General features: G+C 40.2%; 1 protein-coding gene across 2 annotated transcripts in view; it reads right to left on the minus strand.

Moving 5' to 3' along the window:
* Positions 1-708: 708 nt before the first annotated feature.
* The window catches only part of nf2a (NF2, moesin-ezrin-radixin like (MERLIN) tumor suppressor a), a 28,368-nt gene continuing 9,414 nt past the window's right edge, over positions 709-19,662 (minus strand). Inside the window, exons 5-16 of one of the 2 annotated variants that reach the window (XM_051423690.1) lie at positions 16,599-16,667; positions 16,418-16,500; positions 14,524-14,599; positions 13,784-13,918; positions 13,355-13,429; positions 13,079-13,192; positions 12,086-12,208; positions 11,469-11,686; positions 9,920-10,025; positions 7,690-7,808; positions 6,248-6,407; positions 709-2,959 (exon numbers count right to left, since the gene is read on the minus strand). In XM_051423690.1, the coding sequence (XP_051279650.1) occupies positions 2,909-2,959; positions 6,248-6,407; positions 7,690-7,808; positions 9,920-10,025; positions 11,469-11,686; positions 12,086-12,208; positions 13,079-13,192; positions 13,355-13,429; positions 13,784-13,918; positions 14,524-14,599; positions 16,418-16,500; positions 16,599-16,667 (1,329 nt within the window). In that variant the 3' untranslated portion in view covers positions 709-2,908. Of the gene's footprint in view, positions 2,960-4,425; positions 4,791-6,247; positions 6,408-7,689; positions 7,809-9,919; positions 10,026-11,468; positions 11,687-12,085; positions 12,209-13,078; positions 13,193-13,354; positions 13,430-13,783; positions 13,919-14,523; positions 14,600-16,417; positions 16,501-16,598; positions 16,668-19,662 lie in introns of those variants that run through there. The other variant, XM_051423689.1, reaches the window with a different exon arrangement.

The raw sequence follows: 19,662 nt of genomic DNA on the forward strand, positions 1-19,662 counted from the left end.
GCAGGTGTGACGTCAACTGCGATCCCTTGAGAATGGATAAATGACAAAAGATGTGATTCTTTCCATCTCATCCCCTCTTTCCTCTCCCCTGTTTCAGAGGACAGCGTTGAGGGGGAGGCAGCAATGAAGGTGAATCTATGCATCTGTCGGTTTGCCTGATGCCCCCACAGACCCTCCACCCCTGTCCCTCTGAGCTCCGGGCCCCCAGGGAGAGTTGGCTCCTGAAGATGCCTCTCTGTCACAACACTGACAAGCCAAGGGTGGCCTTTCTCCAACAGAACCCAGAGGTGACAGAGCTGTGGAGAAGCCCCCTGACCTCACTGCCACTCACTCTGTCAGAGAGCTGTCAGTCTCTCACCACAAGAAGGGACTCACATTAAAGGGTTAATGCGGTGACACACAACACGCGCCGGCACAAAAACGAGTGCACGGGGCGTGCAACACACTCCGCTCGCCCACGCAACCATTGGCACACACACAAACACACACAAAGACCTTGTCACTCAAGCAAACAGGGTATGTGATCTGACACAAGATGGAGGGTGCTTACGTAACACTTGATTCTTTTCAAAGGTGTAATTGGATGTCTGTTTGGGTCGGGTGGAAGAGGCTCTTGGCACTGGCAATATCAAAGCTGACATTCATCAAAGTCTGTCAAAATAACTAACAAAAAAAGTTATTTCTGGATGGGAAAAAAAAGATGGAAAATCAGACCTGATATTCATTTATTTTACATGAAAGACATACATGTCTGTTACAATGTTTCTGTGAAAATGTATATCTAGTAATATAGGCCCTGTAACCTCATCCAAAGTTTCATTTGAAATACTGCTTACTGCTACTGCCTATCCATGTTAAATGCAGACAGGAAGAAAAACTAATACATTTTCTTCACATTATAATTCCCCAAAATAAATTGCTTTCAGAGGGAAATAGCACATTAATTCAAAAAGACACATTAATTCAAAATAGATGCAAATTCATGTTTCGAAAAAGTGGTTGTCTTCACAAAAAAGAGAGAAGAGATAGATGATCAATGTGACACATCTGAGAATCACAGTTCCTTCATCCAGTTTGAATTCTAAGACCCACCTTATACAAATGTGCATCTCTTTACTTTCGAGAGCAGAGCCTAGTGCACTTGGTGCTTTGTGTAAGGACAACTTAATCAAGTGTTCATCTGCTTGAGGCAGCCAGAGATACCTACACTAGGGCTGCCCCCGGAAACTCGATTCAAATCTTAAGACGAGAAGACCCTGAGTTGACTCACATTTTGTCAGTTGAATTCCTGCAGTTTAGTTTTTTTTAGCTGCGCCATTGTACACAGAGCGACAGCATGGCAGGCTGTACATTTTACAAACCGAGTCTTAAAATGACCACAAACTACAAAACTAAACTGTGATGGAAGCGGAGAGGAGTGATAGTTAAGAGAGAACAGCATGATGCTGGACAGCAGGGCAACAGCTGCTCTCTGCTAAGCCACTTTTGAACCATACGGTGGTACAACTTCCTCTACTGTCACTCACTGTGATTGTGACTCTTCGGGTGACAGCACTGCAGCAGCTCGATAGGTGAGACACTCTGTGGTGCAGACACTCTGTGGTGCAGATTTCAATACTGAAATATGAGCAGGATGCACTCTTTTACTTTCTCTGTGTGGAAATCTGATGCTTTCACATCACAGATGATGAAGAAAGGCATTACAAAGTGAGGTAGGCTAAAACATGAGAGCGTTGTAGCCGTGTTTCCACTGCAAGAACTGCTGATGTAGGAGTTTGGTGTGATGGCAAACTGAAAAAAAAACAAAACAACAAATAGTCGAATATTCGTATTAAACAGCCAAATCTGATTCGACTGACAAACTACAAACAGCCCTAATGTATACGATGTGTAAACGCATGTCCTAAGGCCTAATGTACAACAATTTGTCTACGTTCACCATTAAAAGTTGCATAAAGGCACAAACATGGACAATAATTCTGTGATCTAAAAAACACTGCTCACACAATAATAAATGAATTGTTATACACCAGAGAAATGGATTTTTGTGTTGTTGAGCTTAATATCCACCACAGCTCATCAACTCCTACTATTAGCAATAAATGGCTGTTTAAATGTATTATGGCAAAGAAATGCCCAATTTTTGCTGCTTGAACATTACATTTTTAATTTAACCATTCCATTGAACCAAGAAAACTAAGACCGCCAGAAATTATTAAGAAGAAATATATGGAGGAATGTCTTGGCATAATAAATCAGATGGTCAGTGGTAAAGCAGGAGGCAGTCTAGAACAATACAATATTACTAACTACTAAATATCAAATATTTGGGTCAGCATAAGGGCAGCATATCAGTAATATAATCAATGTATTCTCTTGTTCAACTTTACCTCTTAGTGGTTTCATTCTATTTGAATAACATAACTGTTAGACAATCTAATCATGTAGGTCGCTCCATTTGGACATGATACAATAACCATTCTACACTCCACAAATACTGATTTACTAGAGCCAAAGTGTAACTGGAGCAGTCAAAGACCATGTTTTATTATTTTTGCATTGTCTACCCTTTGTTCTTTGACATTTATAAAAACCACACCCAAGTTCACTTCAAATAGTCAAGGAATGTGCTGTATTCCACACACCCTTACTGTAAACACACACACATTTCTTTATGAATCCCAGATTTAGTGCAGGAACATTATACATGCATCCTTTTTGTGCGTACATAGAAGGCCCATGGAGATGGTGGAGATCAGGCCAGTGGTCATTTTTTTTAATCTGTAGTGTTTCATGATGGTTTTCCAGGAAGTGGAGCACAAGGCGTTGTAGTGTGGCCAATCATTAATTGACCAGGAATGTAGAATCATGAGGCAGTTGTGCATCCCCACCTTTACAGGTATGTAGTTTAGAGTTCTTCAAAGAAGGCCACTCTGGACTTGGTGCTCTGTAGTGTTAGCTGTGGAGGAGATAACAAAAGACCTGATGAGTGGCAGGAGTGTACCAGTACAGAATATACTACAGCAAGCAAAATAAGCAACCAAATGGAAATCCTCACTGGAGACTAATGTCACTGAAATCATCAGCTACCCTTACCCCTCAGCCTTTCTGACAGATCCAGATCCTGTGTATTACCATTGCAAGAACCACGAGTCACCAAGTCTGAACAGGATCCTTAATATCTGACTGAAACGTCAGCAAACGACGTGTGGATGGTCTACAAACAAAGTTTGCAAGGTAGAAGCAGATAGCTTAGAATTCAGTTTGGGTGCACATGTGCACATTTGTAGTCTCTGAAGCATCACTGGAGTTTTTTCTGTTTACTTTCCAATTAGCCCAATCTAAATGGCACTTTAGACGTACAAACACGCGTGATAGATCCAGTCATGCCTCCAATGAACGTCAAGTTGAGTAAATTTTAAAAAAGCACAAGAAACCACTGCACATTCCAGCATGATTTGGCTTGTTTCCCTTGACTAATCAAAATACTAAATGATTATAAGAGGAAGATAATTGGAGAGTCTGTACACTTTTGTGTGTTTACTGAATACATACCCCCAAGGTTATTCTGTTTGTAATGAATCTCTGAGGTATGTGAAGGAATGCACAGTTGTTGATATATTTCATAATGAAACAAAAATCAGTCTCAATCAGAGTTTACAACTGGCCCTAATGGACAAAGACAGCTGTAGCTTTTCCAAACTCTCAGGTAGTGCAGGATGAGTAGAAGATCAATTCCAGTAAGAGAAAGCACTGTTAATTGTTTTTCTCTCCAGGTTTAAATGAGCTGGTGATGGATTAATCCAGGCTACTGATGGGCTTTAACCCCTTCAGCACAGCTAACAATCAGCTCATCTAATACAAGTGAGCACTACTTCAAATTAGCTGAGCAAACGTTTTCCTTTTTCCAACATCTGTAGGGTAAAGGGAATTAAAATGGCTGCGAAAACAAATATTAGACCAGGGCTGAAGGAGGACAGTTTTGAAAAATCCAGGTTATTTCAGGGGAATGTGTATATGGAGGGACTTAAGCAAATCCAAACAGATAATGTGTGGGAGAGGGATGGATTTGCAGCATGATGTTTACAGATCACCTTCCATTGTCCCTGCTGACAGACAGCCTGAACTACATTCCTGAGTGTGAAAACCTGAGTGTGTGTTTATCAATATCTAACTCTGCAGCATTGTATTCCACACTGCCCACAGTCTCCAAGCTGGAAAAAGCAATGCAGTGTCCCAGGTACAGTATTAATGTTGTGAATGGCACGACAGCAAGCTATTTCCAGAAAAGAAATCCTTCTGTCTGTTGCAGGAGAGCACAATGAGAGTAACCCCAATTGTTGACCCTCCTTTGTGTGCCACTCAACACAGTCTGGGTGGAGAACATATATATATATATATATATACACACACACACACACACACACACACACACAATAATATATAAAAATAAAAGCTTTTCCTCTCAGTGAAACTTCACACAGAATCACTGCAGCTTTTGTGTTGTGATTCAGTTGTTGAGAATCAGCTCTCCTGGCAGGCCTGGTGCTAACAGAGCAGAACCTGTGGCCTGGTAGAAGAGAAAAGGCGCTGGGCCATGTTAAGGGGCCATTCATTAATCATCCAGAGGGGAGAGGGAGTCTTGCCCGAAGGTGCAGCCGGTCCTGCTTCTGGCTCAGAGATCTGTGCTTCGTTCCACATTCCCTCTGCTCTTCTTTTCACACTGTGTTCCCTTCATTCGGTCCTCCTCTGGTCACCAGCTTCATATATCTTCTTTGTGGCTCATCCTCCTTCGAACATTTTGAAAATTTTTGGTCAAACTCAGCCTCCCCTAAACTCTGCTCAACTGCGTCTTTTGGCAAAGCTGTTTAGTAACTCTCGACTCCTCTTCAGTACTCACTGTAATACCGAGTGCCCCCGCCCCTTCCCTCGCTAACAAGATGAATGCCAACCGCCTCTGGTTCAATTAAACCAACACTTTTAACTTAGCTCCTTCTCCCCCCCTGCATGCCAGAGGTGCCCCCATCCATCCAAATGACTAATCACCGAGCAAAAATCAATTACCGCTCTCTTAACAAGTGTATTTTACACTGAGAGACAAGAAGGGAGGAGGGGTAGCCCTTTTTTTGTTATACAATGTACTGAGCACATAGTTTAAATTTTCATTTCATACTTTTATTAAAATTATAGAGAGATACTGGAGTGGGAAGATAAAGGAGAATGAGTCTAATCTGCTAGTTCATCAGAGGAGAGTGGGAATAGAATCTACTTTTTAGAACAGTTCTGTTGCCTCTGACCAATCAATTCCTCAAGCTGAAAGAGTCTTGTCACTTTTTTGTGTCAATTCATATTATCACCAAACCGGGCACTCTGAAACTGCTATTTTTACTGATGGAGTCGACATAAGATGCATACAAAATTATTTCCCTGAAGGAGCTGTTTTTTTTAATACACTTAAGACTGCTAATCACATCTACTTCTAGAGGTCACAGTAAAAAATTAATCATCGGTCCCCCTCCTCCAGTGGGGTCCATGAAAGAAGAAACTCGCTGAAAAATGGACCTGGGGCCAAGTGGAGACTGTCGCTATTAAATGATGCTCTGAGAATCAATACCCCACCTTAAAATAATGATGGTTAGGCGTGGGAGGACTATCAATTTTTTGATAGACAGTTATCCTCGGAAGATCGTGTAGGATTAGTATTAGGACTACATTTACACTTCATGTATCACCAGCTGATCGGACTGCTGTTGAATAGCTAAAAAGCAACTAAATGTAGGGTGTGTATTTCTTGTTAGACGATTCATGTGTATGTGAATCTAGTGAGCTGAACACAATACACACACAAGAGAGAGACAAAGAGTGTAATGATTAGTTTTTGACAGCTGCATCAATGTTTTTTTCAAATTTCAGCAGCATTTGGGTCAGATCTGTGGTTGTGTATTGATGTGGTTGAATCTCTGGCTCTTTTTATTGGATTTCAGATATGTTTATCTTTACCTCTGAGTTTCTCAAATCACCTTAAGGGTTATATGTAATCAAAGACCTATTGATACATTTTGTGCATGTTTACAAGGTGCTAAATTAACTACAAATGTGTGTACTCAAATCTGAGTAGGTGAGGCATGTATGGAATTCTACGTAATAGAATCATGTACAGTGTATTTTGGAGGAGGAACATACGAGGAGCATTGTGTTACAATGTGTAACGTGTGTCCACCATGCAGGCAGCCGAGCTGATAGCTACCTTCTTAAAGTTGCTGTGCTTGCTGGTCCCCTGCTCTGTGTTCTTGTTGTGAATAATGTCCAGAGGAGTCTCCCTCTCTTTCAGCTTCAGACTTTCAATCTCCGTCTTCAGCTCGTTCAGCTGCTCCTGCAGGTGCTTGCTCTTCTCCATGTACTCGACTCTAAACATTATCAAATCACATGTTGGGAGACAGTTTAGAAGATTTCCCTTTCAGCGTTTTTTCATGAGACACATAACGGTTTGCTACACCAAATGATTATATCTCCATTAACAGTTAACCACCATTTTTTTGTCATCTGCATACACTGGAATTTTTTGCTTCCATATTCTCAACTTTAAGCTCTTCTACGTCCACATTAGATCTGACTTTTATAGCTCTTCATAGTCACTTTAAATAAATATGGCAACAACAGGCATTCTAAATAGGGGCAAAGACTTATACATATATAACCGTAATTTATATACATAACCATTTAACTGAGATAGGGAATTATATAAGCTTCGTAAAATGTATGTGCGAATTAACTTTTTCAAAGACTTTCTCCGAGTAGGTAATAATTAATAAACCCACTATCTCTAATGTTATTTTCAATATAACAATTCTGCAAAAATGTGCTTGTTTTCAAGCTTTATTGAAACTCTTTTCCAGGTTTTTCTGGTCTTAAACAAAATGACAAATTCTAAAATGTCCCGTTAATTACAGACTACATGGACTGATGGGCTGGTTAACGTTGTAGGTATTGTAATTCCAGAGAACTTAACTGAGCTGTGTACAATTAACTATAATAGTAGGTTGTGAAAGATAGATAAGCTCTTCCAAAATAATGGAAGGGGGAAACACTTTTCACTGTCTCATTGTGCCACAATTTATTTTAGATGTATTTTTGTATCCCTCAATTTCATCACAGTCTTTCTTCATGTCTTTTCAACAGTTACCCACCAATCCTGGACCTGTAGCCTCTCTGCTCACTTGCTTTTATTTAAAAAAAAAAACTAATTACCTAATTACATGACAACAAAGACCCGGGTAATTTATTCAACTCCACAGCCAGGGTCATACTTGTATAAACCTCATTTTTTTTTGTCTGCAATCACCGACACCAAGAGCTAGAGAGAAAAAAATGCTTGAATGCTGGCAATGACACCAGTGACGGCTAATGCTGAAGGTCAATTGCTTACTTGAACTCATGAATCAAAATGTGCATATTAAAAAGTGGCAGGGTTCCTCCAAGTACAACCATGCATTAAGTTAGATCTTTCACACATTTTAAGTGCGATTAAAATTACTCTAAAATATATATTCATCGGTTCATTAATCCCTTCAATTGGTTAACAATTAAATCCCAAAACCACTGCGATCGCCACATAAACAGTAAGTGTAAAATGCAAACTTGCTGAGAAAAATATTAGGCAACATCAGTAGAGTAGGGCCGGCCACTCACTTCTCCTTCTCGATCTCCATGGAGAGGCGTTTCATGTCGGTATCTTTAAAGTCAAAGCTGAGGTTTTCCCTGCTGAAGCTCAGGTCAGGAGGCATGCTGTCAGGTGGCAGTCCAGGGGACTAGGAGGGGAGATAAAAGACCAATTAAAGGGGAAAAAAACGATGTAGAGAAAGACAAAGACAGTGGAAAGGATAGAAGGGTAAAATACATTTACAAAGGAGGGAGAGAAAGAATAGAAGTTAAAGTTGACAGTGGGGGAGGAGGAATACATTGAAAAGACGTGCAAGTACAACACAATGTAGATAGAGAGAATACTTAGAAAGGAGAAAGGGAAGAAAAGATGACTACTTTGATGGTCGCAGACCATGAAGGCATAAATATTGAGTACAGTGTTTCATCAGGCAGGCCAGGAAGTCAAGCTCAGCTCTCAATTCCAGCTACATCAGCTGATCGCAGGTGATTCTCTCCAAAGCTTCCAATTGGAAAATTACATACAATCAGCTGAAAGCTCAGTTTATTCCCTTCAAGCATCCAAATGACAAATATCATTCAGGGCGCCTTATTTAAGCTGCTTTAGCCTGCCTACCTTTGCTGCTTCCTCTGCAAGCCGCTTTGCAACCCGCCTCCACCTCAACTCCTCCTTTCATGCTTTATCTGAATTAATCAATGTAATTTCTGTTGTCATTGATGCTTGCTCTGTTCAGCACTCTCGGGGGTCTTTGCTGCCGCCCCTCCCTGCCCTAGGTTTTCCGCATATGCACATGGAAGGGCAAGGCGGTCCCGGAACAGAGCCATACAGCCAAATACAGCATTCTGCATTTGGACGTTTTCTTTTGACAAAAGTGGTCCTGTCTGAAATATGCTTTTAGATCCTGATCAAATGTCTGAAATGCACTGGCCACATGCCACCTCAGGAGGCGGCTAGATATGAAGTGGACCTAATACACAATATAAATGTAAATCCATTGGTTGGCATGTGAATCCAAACTATATGGTGGATACAGTCACCATAAATATGGTCTGGAAGAGCACAGAGGGAAATTTGACTGAGAAATGGGAATGGGAAATACTGTGTACTGTGTGAGAGTGTGTGTATGCTTGTGTAGACTTTTCACTCATGAGCTGATAAGAGTATAGTGGATTCCCAGTGGCAGCATGTCTTTTGTATGTATGTGTACCAGTGTGTTTGTCTGTGTGTATTTAGGCTCTTCATTCATAAGCTTACAAACGAGGAGTTCTCTATAGATGGCCAGCATCTCAATATGTATCTGTGTATGTGTGTACATGTGTGTAAGCAGATGAATGTGTAGTGTGTGGGTTTTTAACATGTTGGAAGCTCTTGCGTAGGCTGCCTTATGTGCTGCCTGTTCTTATGCAAGAATCTCCTGTTCAGTGTGGCTTTGTGGGGCTACAGCTGCATGGGTGTGTGCATGTTTGAGTGTATGTGTGTGCTATTAGCAGTCAAGCTAAAACTATTATTTTACTATTCCATACCAACAGCTGGATCTGATACTCCAAATAGGGTAGTAATAGTAAAGAGTGTATCCATGTACTGTATAGTATGTGTATTATGATTGTTTTATGCAAAGGCTGTAACTTTTTACATCATTGATTCATCTTTTGATTTACTTTCATTGATTTGATTATATATACATGTTATTATTGTTGGTCATTTTTATTTGAGATATTAAAACACCCAGGGACAGTGGATGAACATTTGCATTTAATTTTATTAATTGAAAATCACCTAAAATTAATCTGCAACTATTTTGTTCGATTATCAATCAATCAGAATTAATTTGTATAGCTGCAGCACTGTTCATACAAGCAAAATTATCAATTGAAAAATCGAAAATGCCATTTAATGGTTTCAGGTTTTTAAAATGTGAGAATTTGCTGCTTGTCTTGCTCTTACATAATATGACTTGAATATTTTGGGGGTTTGGACTGTTGGCAAGACAAATCAAGACAATTTTATAATAAACTGTTTTCTGATGATTTAGAGTCTGAATAATTGTTTGTTGCATCCCTATTAATTTGCACTGTCCCGATGAGGAGTTGGAATCAGCAAATATTTGGTTATTTTCCAGATAAATTATTTAAACGATGAATCAATTAGAGAAAATGCATTTCCCACCATAGACTAACAGCTGTGTACTATACGTTCTGATGCGCGTCTACCTGTGTGTTTTTTATATGTGAGTACAAACACATGTTTCAGGTCGGTTACCGTATAGACAGCCCTGCTGGTAATCTCCAGCAGCTTGTGCTTTGCCCTGCGCTCTGACTCCTTGGCTTCCTGCAGGTCCTGTTTCAGCTGCTCAGCCTCCTTGGCCCTGGGGGACAGACAGACAGACAGACAGACAGACAGATGCAGTTAATACTTTAATTCACTTCCCGGTCCTTCAAAGGAAACAAAATTATCTAAATTGAATCCAAAATCATCTTACATAATCTGTATGATGGTACTCTGTGAACCAGGAATGTCACTTTGTTATTACCCAGGTGATCAATGCATCACCCCAGCAGACAATCATTCCTGACTCTATGACACTATCGAGTTTGCACACAGAGATGTAAAAATGTTATATGCAGGTGATTACATTTCTTTTGATTGTGTTCCTGAACACTCTGCAGTTCCTAGTTGATGTGGGGGAGCCATGTGCCTCAAGGGTTTGAGTGGACATTTACATGTTGAGTGCCACGGGTTTAAATTTCTCTGGTGCAGAAAGTGCTCATCCAGAAATTGCAGTTACTGGCAAGTGGTTAATGGTGCCCATTTGAAATGATTGCCTAATAAGTTGTGAAGTAGAGGTTGTGAAGGGATATTCTTACTATCTATGTATACTGTTTTATTATGAAAATTACTTGCTACAATGGATTGGCATCTATCACGCTTTACAGAGTGCGGATCAAGGATCGCTCATCAAGTCACCATCTCCTTATCCATCTGACCTCCAGAGAAATAAAAGAGTTAACAGCAGCACTTGATTCGAACTAGGATGTATAAAAAATTAAAAGACAAACTAGATTTTTACGGCACAGATAAAACACAGATTAAAAAAGTCAGCACAGTGGAGCTTCAGTGTGTAGTAAAAGAATTTGATAGGGACTGCCGCTATCAATCGATACTACTGCTAACAATTAACTAGCCCAAATTAACTGCTGCGTCTCAGACCTAGGAGGAGGGCTGCAGAACAAAAGCTTTCTCTCCTTCCTTTCTGTGTGCAGCAGTGTGGCTGTAACTGCGTGATTACCTGCTTTTCAGCCGCAGTGCAGGAACAAAGCCTTTAAAATTAAATGATTTTAAACAAGTTAGAAGTTCTTATTCTTTGATCCAGCAATTTGAATGCAGCTGCGTTACTTAGCCTATGCTCAGAGCGTATCGACGGACTTGTGTGGTGCTGAGCAAACTGTAGCAGCGTGTTTGTGCACCTCAACATTAAACAGTATAGTTACTCAAAAGCATTCGGGAGGCTCATGTGTTGATGTTATTTAGGAACTGTGTTTTGATGCTCATGTAAGACAGCTTCCTTAGTTTGAGGTACTCACAATAAAGAGTAAAAAAAACCTCTTGGAAAGTAAGTAAGATGTGCGAATAAGTAATTTAAGTTTTATATTTGAGATAGATACAAAGAGAGAGAATATGGCTATGAGAGAAACAGTGTTGACGGAGACAACGCCACTAAGCGGCCAAAGCTTGATCAGAATCATATTCATTGCAGCACGGATGGCTGAATTACGTTCATCCACGCAAGCCTCCTTCCTCCTGCCCCCACCTCCTCTCCGATTCCTCGGCCATCTTAAGGGCCAGCATCTCTGCCTCTAGCATCTTCTGCTCCATGAGCCGCCGCTCCTCCTGGCCACGGATGGCAGTCACTTTGATGCGCTGCATCTCTGTCTCAGCCTCAGCAGCTTTCTGGGCCAGCAGCTTGGCCTCCTCCTCCGCGATCTGGGCCTTTTCAGCCAGCAGGTCTGCCGTCTGCTCTGAACGCAGCTGGAGAGGAGGGGAAGAGGAGGAGGAGGAGGATGAGGAAGGGCAAACACAAGAAGGGGGAAAAGAAAAGTTGAAAATGGGAGATAAAGGAATTACGCAAAATCTCAAAGAGAGATGAAAATATGTGCAGTGAAAGAGAGGAGGGCAGGGGGAAGAGAGGTGTAGAGGGAGATATGTGCATGTATACAGAAGGAGCGAGAGAGATTGATGGAGGGGAAAGAGGCACAGTGAGAGACATTAGAGGGGAAGAATGAGTAAATGAAATGAAAAAGAGGAGCAGTGAAGATGGTCTGACAGGAGCTCAATTTGACTAAATATTGTTTTTCTGAAACCTTTGCTAATATGTGACATAGCCAACAAACTGTGGATTTTGGGTTAAGCTAACCAACATAATCTTACCAGTGCCTCATTGGCCATGTGGGCCTCATCCTGCAGCTGCATCAGCCTCCTTTCCAGCTCGTCCCTGGCTCTCTCTGCCTCCTCCCGCAACTGTTTCTCCCTTTGCAGACGCTGCCTCTCTACCTGAATGACACAGGCAGGTGGAGTGTGGACAAAGAAAGGAGGATATGGTGGGTATATGGACAAAGAATGAAAGAAACTAAAAACAAAAGATGGAATATTGATGTAAAAACAATGGACAAATTTATCTGACAGAAGAAAATCATGAAGCAGGTGCACCTGATGGACAGCATCATACAATTAAAAACACTTTGACATGATAACAAATCATTTTTGGGTGCTTGCTTTCCCCCCCTAACTTGGAACACAGTGTGAGCAATTACAGACAACACATTAAAGACATCTACAGTTTAAGTATTAAAATAACATGAGAGTGGCTGGGCACAATTCCATTTTGTGTCACTAAGTGTACTTCCATCCTCTTGTTTTTATGTGCATTTTCAATTTGAAAAAAACCTGATTGGAAACACCAGAAATTCTATAAAAAGTTGAAATATTCCAAAAGGGTTTTTACAATGGCTGAGGTGAAAAAAATGGTGTATCTAATGGAAACACACTTAAATCATCAATCAACACATGACATACAAGAGTAGATGTGACAAGCAGAGTGACTTAAACATAACTCAAGCTTCCACCCCACTGAAAACACAAACACATCAGATCTGTGTAGAGCAATGAGGAGACTAACATTCCTTATGATTAATACATAAAACAAAAATGAATGCCTTCTGCAATGGTTTAATGCCTCCGGACTGGAGAATTACCGCCAGCAGCTGTTTATCTTGATGTTAACTCATAATATTTGCATATAAGTAGCGGATACAAACACGCATTCATTTGCATTTTCTTTTGTCGATTTTCTGAATATCTGGTTAAAATTTGCACTACATCGATGGAAACCTGCCAACTTCTTTGTTTCTCCATTATCAGTACCTGTTTTCTGGCCCTCTCCTCTCTGGCCTGAGCCTTCATCTGCTGTACCTCAAGCGAGTCCACCCGCCGCCGGCGCATAAACAGGTCATGGTTCCCTATACACAGCTGGAGGATCTGCACATGAGAAACAAATCCAAGAATGGGTGTTATTTACAGTGATACACCAAAATGGTTGGCATATCCCAAAACTCTAATTCACTAGCCACTTCCAGTATTTTTCCTCAATATTTACTAGTCACAGACAAAACAACTTCACACAATCTCAGCAGCACTCACCAACTTGTTGACTCTTAACCGTGAAGAGTTGAACTTGAAAACATTAGTTTTCTTGTCCAGAGGTTTGATGGTAAACTAAACATTGAGGAGACAAGAATACCAATTTTTTTTTTATCAAGGAACAAAAGAAAAAGAGACATCTGTCAGGTAAACCTGTTCAATATCTTTAAAGAGGTTGAGATAAACCCTCTTCATATGTTAAAACAATAACTTTGTTAGTTTTTCATTCTAATTTGCACTCAATCATTAACTTGAAACTTGAAAAACAATAGCATAACACACAATATGATTCTCCTCAAAATCAACAAGTTAGGATACTAAATGATTGCCAATATATAGCTCTATATTCAAGTTCCAACCATCTTTATTACAATCCAAGTACTGTGCCTCCAGTTTTTTACTATGAAGTTCAACAGCAGATTCTCCCACCTCCTTGTCGCTGTAGGAGATGTTGCGGATCTCATTCCAAGGAAAGGAGCACTTAGGTGTCAGCCTGTTGTCCGGCTCGTAGATGTGCAGACCCAGGGCATCCACTCCCAGAAGAAGATCTGTTCCCTTTTTATTCTGAATCACATCAGCAGAGTAAACAAAGCTTTTCTAGCTATGTCTATTAAGGGACACTTGCGAGTGGTTGCGGAACCACCCTTGCAGCCAACATTCATTTGTAGTTGCTTTTGACAGAGGTGGCACTGCGGTGACTCTGCTTGCCAAAAGTATTTGTTAGAGCTGAGCTGAACAACGCCAGTTGCAGGGTGTTCCGTGCAGTCTGGGCTTGTTTATTCGAAAAGTAATGCTACAGTGAATTACTTAAGCTAAGGTTGACTTGTTGCTGGCATTTTAAAATGTCTCAGCCTTTTAGAGAATGCATTGATCAAGGCAAGAGTCACCTCGAGTGAATTTCTGTTTGTTAGGAATTAGGGTTTGTTTTCCTTATGACTGACCTGGAAAAGATCCAGGGCCAAATAGCAGTTTATTAACCCCAAAACATACATTAGATAGAAGAAACTAAACACATAAAAATTGTAAGAACAAAGGGACAATTTAGAGCTTAGAGTGTCAGACTGCTATTCCCCCACTTCATTTCATAACACCACACTGAAATTGACACGCCACATAATCTCTCATATTGGCTTACTTTGTAAAGATATAGCGAAGCAGCATTGGCTCACCCTGATTAAAAAGTAATTGACGCCATACATGTCCAGGTCCTGAGCTATTTTTAAATACTCCATCTCAGCTTCATCCCTGGTTCAAAGACAGCCAGCGAGAGAAAGGGATTGAGAGGGATCCAAGGGAATGGAGAAGAGAGGGAGGGAAGGGTGGGAGGTGCAGAAGTGGAGAGAAAAAGGAGATCAGACCTCGTTCTTCGCTTTTGTGTGTAGCATCTGTCATTTTGTGTGATCTATAAAAACTCTGCCACATAGCTCTTGTGAGGGTGAAAACATAAGAACAGTACCGACACAAAACACAACTATAATTCGCTGACAGGCTTTAGAGGTCACACTTGATAGAATAGAAGACTTATTCTGATGCCTAGAAAAAACAAATGTATCAAAATTGTCTCTTCCTCTCTTTCTGCAGGCCGGTTGGAAGAACTGTAGTGATTTCAGGGTCAACTCAGCAAAAAAGAACATTAGCATACTTTGATGGTTGAGAGAAAATCAGGGCATGCTTCCTTCTAAATTTAATATGGGTGGTTGGGAAATTGATGATTTAAGCTTCATCAAAGTTTTAATAGGCAAGAGAGCATTGTGCCAAGTAAACAAATCTTAACTAGGTTGGAAGCCGAGTACATTCTGACTTTAGAGTGGGGCAGAGGAAATTTAAATGCTTGATTAATGCTGTGGAAGTGTAAAGCATTAGAGTTGCACTCTATGAAAATGAAAAGACAGGCACACATGGGAAGTCAGTTAGTTACTTTGATGTTGGCTAACAACTTTTTTTTTCTAATCAATTTCTTATCAAGTTTGGATAGGATGTGAGCCGAAAACAGTGAAACTGTCAAGTACCAAAGGCCAGCACGGAATGTCTGATCAATTTTGTTTTTCTTTACAGATTATATATAAAATATTTAATAATGCAGCAAACAGCAAACAACTGTTTGCTATGTAAATGGCGTCAATGAATGAAACTATTGGCTTTGAGGAGTGACTTAAACTGCTGTTTTTCTAATATGCTCTGTGAATTAAGGATGTATTTGACCAAACCAGAGTTGGTAATTGTTGTTTTACGATTATCTACGAGGTTGAATGACTGTTTTTGTCTATGGACAGAGAAAGCCAAAAAACATGTTTGTATTTTTCAAAGAAAAGTATCTGAAGAAGAGGGAAAACATTTTTTGGAATTTATACCAACACTCAGTTACTGTAGTAGTATCAAAAAACTTTTGCCATCAGAAGGCCAGTGACCTCCCTCCTGTGCCAGCACTACTTTACATCACTTACTAAACAATTAAAATGCTAAAGGTGTGAGGACCAATTCCCCTCTATCTGCTAGGGCTGAAAGGGTTATTGATCAGCACCAGTGACTCAATTACTACTTTTACAAGTGCTGAGGATTGCTAGCTTGTAGGATTCACTTTCCAGCTTAGAACTCCCCACCCACGGGAGTTTTAAGACACTCCACATCCCTCACGCTTACACCCTATCCATTTTCAACTTAGTTCAGCTTAGTAGTGGAACAAAGTGCAACAATAACAACTGAATTTCCATTTTGGATTTATAAATGCAATTATATTCGTGTTATCCTTATAGTCATATTCCCTATGATATATTTGCTCCTTATTAGATGTGTTTCTCTTATGAAAATAGATAGGTTACAGGCTGTAGGAAGCTGTACCATTTGGCTGTTGGTGCACATTCATTAATGCTCCTTTAAAAACGTCCCTACAGAAACAACTTTTATGTAACTCTTTCTGCATCTCGCTGCCAAAATGGACTTGTTTTGCATAAAACATTTCTTGCGGAACCAAGTTCTTAAGCACATCCTATGTGAACTTCAAACTTAAATTCGCTGATTACTGCGGAACTTCACAGTGGTACAGAGCAGTGCAGCAATTCTTACCTTGTCCTGCCCCTGTGCTCTGCATAACATGCTGTGATCCTCTCCTCCCACATTTCTGCAGTCATCTGGTACAAGTTAATCACCTACAATGGAGAGACAAGACATAAATATCCATGATATGTGTAAATACGTAAACATCTTCACTTATGAATGACAATAAATAAACACAGCTGTCACTCACCCTCTTCGGCAGCAGATCCTCCTCAGCCAGGAAGCCAGGATTGTGGACACTAGGGTCGTAGTCTCCGTACTGGGAAATAGAGCAAAAGTGCCAAAAGGATTAAAATCACTCCAACCTAATGGCCGCTATCCACCTTACCTCCAATAACAGGCCAGTCTATACCTCTCCTGGGAGCTGTTCATAAGATGAAACAGCCCCTGTAAGAAAAGGAGGTGTCTTGGAGAATGAATGGAGGCTGGTCTGTCGTTGGGTCATTAACGTGCACTGCACACCCAGTGGCCCAGTTGTTGGGAGACGGTGGAAATGATGCTATTAGAGATATCTCTGTGAGAACTGAGACTGATCACTTATCACCATAGAGCCGGGATACAAATTACATCACGCATGTTTAAAGAAAGATATGGATGGATTAGGCATGACTGAGTGGCAGTGGAGAATTTCCTTTGGGCTTCTGTAAAACTGGTGGAAGGCAATGAATTATACATGTAGCTACAGATTAAAAAGTGGTCTGTGACTGTAGATTTATGTAAGTAGGTTAACTTGGAGTTTGCCCATGCTCTGTGCATGGTTTTTAAAATGCTGTTATCACATTCATTTCTTGTCAGAGTGATTACAGTTCTTTGTTATTTTGCTGTTTTTGTTACAAGAGGTCATTGAGGTAGGTAGTTTTTATATATTCCAACCCTTTTGCATCTTTCCACTTCAGAGGACCGAGGTATTCAAGAGACAACTAACTAACATTATCAAAGAGTCTTCAGATTTTAGGCCTAACTGCAAATTCCCCACCCCTAATCGGCTCATGCTGTATGTATGAGATTCACAAGCCATACTTATGAAATATGCTCAAAAAGTGCCTTAACTCAAGAGCGAACGCACCAAAGTGACAGTTGAACTTAGAATAATAGGCTTTAGAAGAACTTTTGTCTTTGACGTTGAGGGGTTGACACCAAAGGTGGTGTCCTATCCTCTTCTCCTGGATTTCTCTGTCTATAACGTTTTGGTTGTACCTTGGTGGAAAACAGGTAGGTAGTCTAAGAAAGACTCTGATACCAAAATGTGACAATACCACTGAGATTTCAAATAACTAAAAAGCCTCTGCTGCTGCTTAAGTGTCTTTGTAACTGTACTTGGAATTTCATTGCTGTGTCACCTTCAGTTAGCCAGTTGCCTGAAGGAGCACAAAACAACAACACAACAACAAAGAAATTGTCTCAGAAATGCAAGGGAAGGGAATGAAACCAAAACCATGTATTTTGATGTTACATGTGTTTGGAAGAAAATACATCATTAAGTCCTTACTTAGCAAAAAGACATGACAAATGTAATTTAATGCACATCGGTGATCACTAATTTGCACACAATAAATCAGAAGCTGTTGACCACTCGTATGGTTCTGATCGACCAAAACTGAGCACAGCGTTCAGTTCAGCTAGCAATTCCAGTTACATGAGCTGATTGCAGCTGATCGTAACACATATCAGCTGATAGCTCAACCTTCAAGTATCTTATTGGCAAATGTCACTCAGTGTGCCTTATTTAAGCTGCTTTAGCCTATAAAAAAAGAAATACTTTTGACAAAAGTGGTCTTGACTGAACCAATTCTATTTGTTGTTGAGTTGTTTTGTTGTGTTTATACTGTGACTTTTATTATGAGGTTTAATTGGATTTTTGTTTTTCTGCACACCAGCCTAAAAACAGTACTTAACAGACCTGAATTTAATAAGCTCAACCCGACTGGAAAGCCTGGAACACCGGTGTAGTGGCTAACAGAATAGAGAAGCCAGGGGCCATTTAATTAGATCCTTTCCCTTCAGTTTTGCAGCTTCTACTCCCTCAGTTCCTCACCTATTTGTTTGTAACTGCTACATAATTGATGAAATATAGACTTATAGAGGTATTATGGCACCAACTTCAGCTCAGGTAGAGACCGGGTGGTATTTTGATAGTGACAGTGCTCACAGATGCTTTCTGATTACACACCTTTCTTCCAATCATTGATATACCCCAACACCCTCACAGCAGTGCTACAGTGACTACTGACTGATTGTTGATTGTTTATTTTATGTCTTTTCTATTTATAGAAGTTTATTTTTTATTGCCAGTTTGCACCGTGGGTCGGAGAGGACTGAAATTTCATCTATGCTGTATGTTATGCATATAGTATATTTGACAATAAAGCTGACTTGACTTGACTTGACTGACTGACACATATATAACACTGTGTTCAATAGAACCCTTTTATAAATTTAGGAAATTCAGTCCATGAAAGTCCATTTACAGTATAATAGTGAGAAATACAGGTTTCTTATATCTAGCCATGAACTAGACTTTAATCAAAGAAAGGCATTATTGCTGGCGCCTTTTTCTTGCTAGCGTTTCATTTCATAGATAGCTATACTAGAAAAAAAAAAAAAAAACAAAACCAAACCAATACTAAGGCTATGTTAACTGTGCAATGTCAGTTTGGAAATGCTGTTCGCATCTGATTTTTTTTAGCCATGCTAGCATCTTGGAATCACTTGCTTGATTTTTCCTCTAGTTGCCACATTTGTTGTTTTCAGGGAGATGACTCACGCCCCCTGAGGATGAATCGTAATCATTTTCCCAATACCTCATCTGCCTAAGCTGTACTTAATGTTTAGTGCTAATTACCAAAAGTCTACATGCTGACGCAATAACACGGTAAACATTACACCTGCTTAAAATTTGCACGCTGGCATAGTTATGGTGAGCATATTGGCATGCTGAAGTTAGCATTAACTTAAATAACCAGCGTGCCTTTTTTTAATAACTGTTAACATTTATACTCTCTGTATGTATTCACAGTGTATGTGAGTAACAACTAATAACATGACAAAACAAACAAAAATCACCTATTTTTCTACATTGTGACTGAACTGACATGTCTCACCAGCTTGCAGCAGAATCGGCTGTATCATTTCCTTCCAGTCTCTGTGTCTCATTGTCCCTCATGCTAATGCTGGCTCACCCAGGCTGTGGTGGGCATCAACATTATGACAGTTCAGTCAGGTGAGTGAAGCGGGATTTACATAATCTCAAGGCA

This window comes from Dicentrarchus labrax, unplaced genomic scaffold, assembly GCF_905237075.1.
Source record: "Dicentrarchus labrax unplaced genomic scaffold, dlabrax2021, whole genome shotgun sequence".
Classification (NCBI taxonomy): domain Eukaryota; kingdom Metazoa; phylum Chordata; class Actinopteri; family Moronidae; genus Dicentrarchus; species Dicentrarchus labrax.